Source organism: Telmatherina bonti (genome assembly GCF_933228915.1).
Source record: "Telmatherina bonti genome assembly, chromosome: 14".
Taxonomy (NCBI): domain Eukaryota; kingdom Metazoa; phylum Chordata; class Actinopteri; order Atheriniformes; family Telmatherinidae; genus Telmatherina; species Telmatherina bonti.
In genome coordinates, this window is record NC_136612.1 from 36,642,003 (window position 1) to 36,643,412 (window position 1,410).

A 1,410-nucleotide genomic window follows, 5' to 3' on the forward strand; every position below is an offset into this window, starting at 1 on the left:
ATCCTCTATGTCAGATCAGTTTTTGTTGTTGTTTTCTTTGCTGCAGCTTTTCAAGCATTTTATCGTATTCTTTGTTGAACACGTTATTTTGGACTTTTTTCTTTGCTAACTTTCCTTAGTTTATCTTCGTTTACGCCAGATGATATTTTTTTTGCGTTTTTATTTTCTTCGCTGCAACTTTGCTGTTTAATCGTACGGTTTATGTTGGTTTAATTTTTCGTTAACTTTCTGCAGATTTGTGTTTTTGCGACTTTCTTTGTTGTAACGATAAATCGTCTTTAACATGTTAGTTTAACGTTTTTTTGCTTCGCTGGGGCTTTTCTGTTTTATCGTCTTGTTTAGGTTGGATTTGTGTTTATTTTTTATTTTTATCTTCTTCGCTGTAACTTTTTATAGTCTCATTTTTTTCAGCTAATTTTCATGAAGACACAAAGACACAAACATCTAACAAGTTAATATCTTTAATATATTTCACATAAAACAGATAAAATAATCCGATGTTAACGTTCATTTAAAAGAACCGTCGTTCCTGCAGTTTCTGCTTCCAGATGGAGAAAAGGAGGAATTGTCCAGGACATAAAATGTTCCTCTGCGGAAGCAGGAAGGAATAAAAACATCTTTCTGCTGCAGGAGGTGAAAATAAAAGCAATTAATGCAGCCGAGTTTCCTGTTGGAGGCCAATCTCGGATCAGCTCTTCCACACATATGTTCTCCGATGGGAGCGGCTAGAAAAGGAACGCGAGTAAAAATAGTAAAAAAAGAAGTGTCTCTGCACGGCAGGTGAGACAAAACGGCCGTCCTCCGGTGGTCAGATCAGGACGCTGGACACCGGAACCCGAGTGGACCGCCCGCTCTTCGGAACCACGATGGGCTCGTCGTCTGGAAACACAAGAAAGACAACACAAGGAAGATTGTTTATAGCAAGGACAGAAAAGCAGATGACGACAACGACCAGGTGAGTCTCACCTGAGGGGACGTAGCTCTCCGCCCGGTTACGATCCTGCTCGATGAAGAGGGCGGTGGCGAGGAAGAAGGCTCCACCCACCACGGCAACGAAGGAGCAGAGAAGCAGCGACAGCTGAAGAGAACGAAACTGCCAGAGGAAGGAGTCTGTCTTCCTCAGAGAGTCTGATAACTGGAGGACGAGGAGGAAGAAATAATTAATACCTTTCAGTAGACACTACAGTAAACTCCTATTTCTATTTATTTATAAATCTCTTACAAAGTGCTTAAAATCCCTAAAATGAACAGTAAATAAAAAAATCAAAAGCAGAGATGCAAACATAGAAAATCAACGTTTACGTGAACAAACACTTCATCTACAGTCTGAAGAAAAACCACGTTCACGTCTTACCACTCCTATCAGGTATGGACTTCCAGCGTCTCCCAGCAGGTGAGAGATGACGATCT

At 40.8% G+C, this 1,410-nt stretch overlaps 1 protein-coding gene across 3 annotated transcripts in view; it reads right to left on the bottom strand.

Moving 5' to 3' along the window:
• Positions 1-500: 500 nt before the first annotated feature.
• Positions 501-1,410, bottom strand: part of spns1 (SPNS lysolipid transporter 1, lysophospholipid) — a 9,331-nt gene continuing 8,421 nt past the window's right edge. For all 3 annotated transcript variants that reach the window (XM_079253221.1, XM_079253222.1, XM_079253223.1), the window contains exons 11-13: positions 1,355-1,410; positions 967-1,135; positions 501-879 (exon numbers count right to left, since the gene is read on the bottom strand). The exon at positions 1,355-1,410 is cut by the window's right edge and continues 43 nt beyond it. In XM_079253221.1, the coding sequence (XP_079109347.1) occupies positions 809-879; positions 967-1,135; positions 1,355-1,410 (296 nt within the window). In that variant the 3' untranslated portion in view covers positions 501-808. The remainder of the gene's footprint in view (positions 880-966; positions 1,136-1,354) is intronic.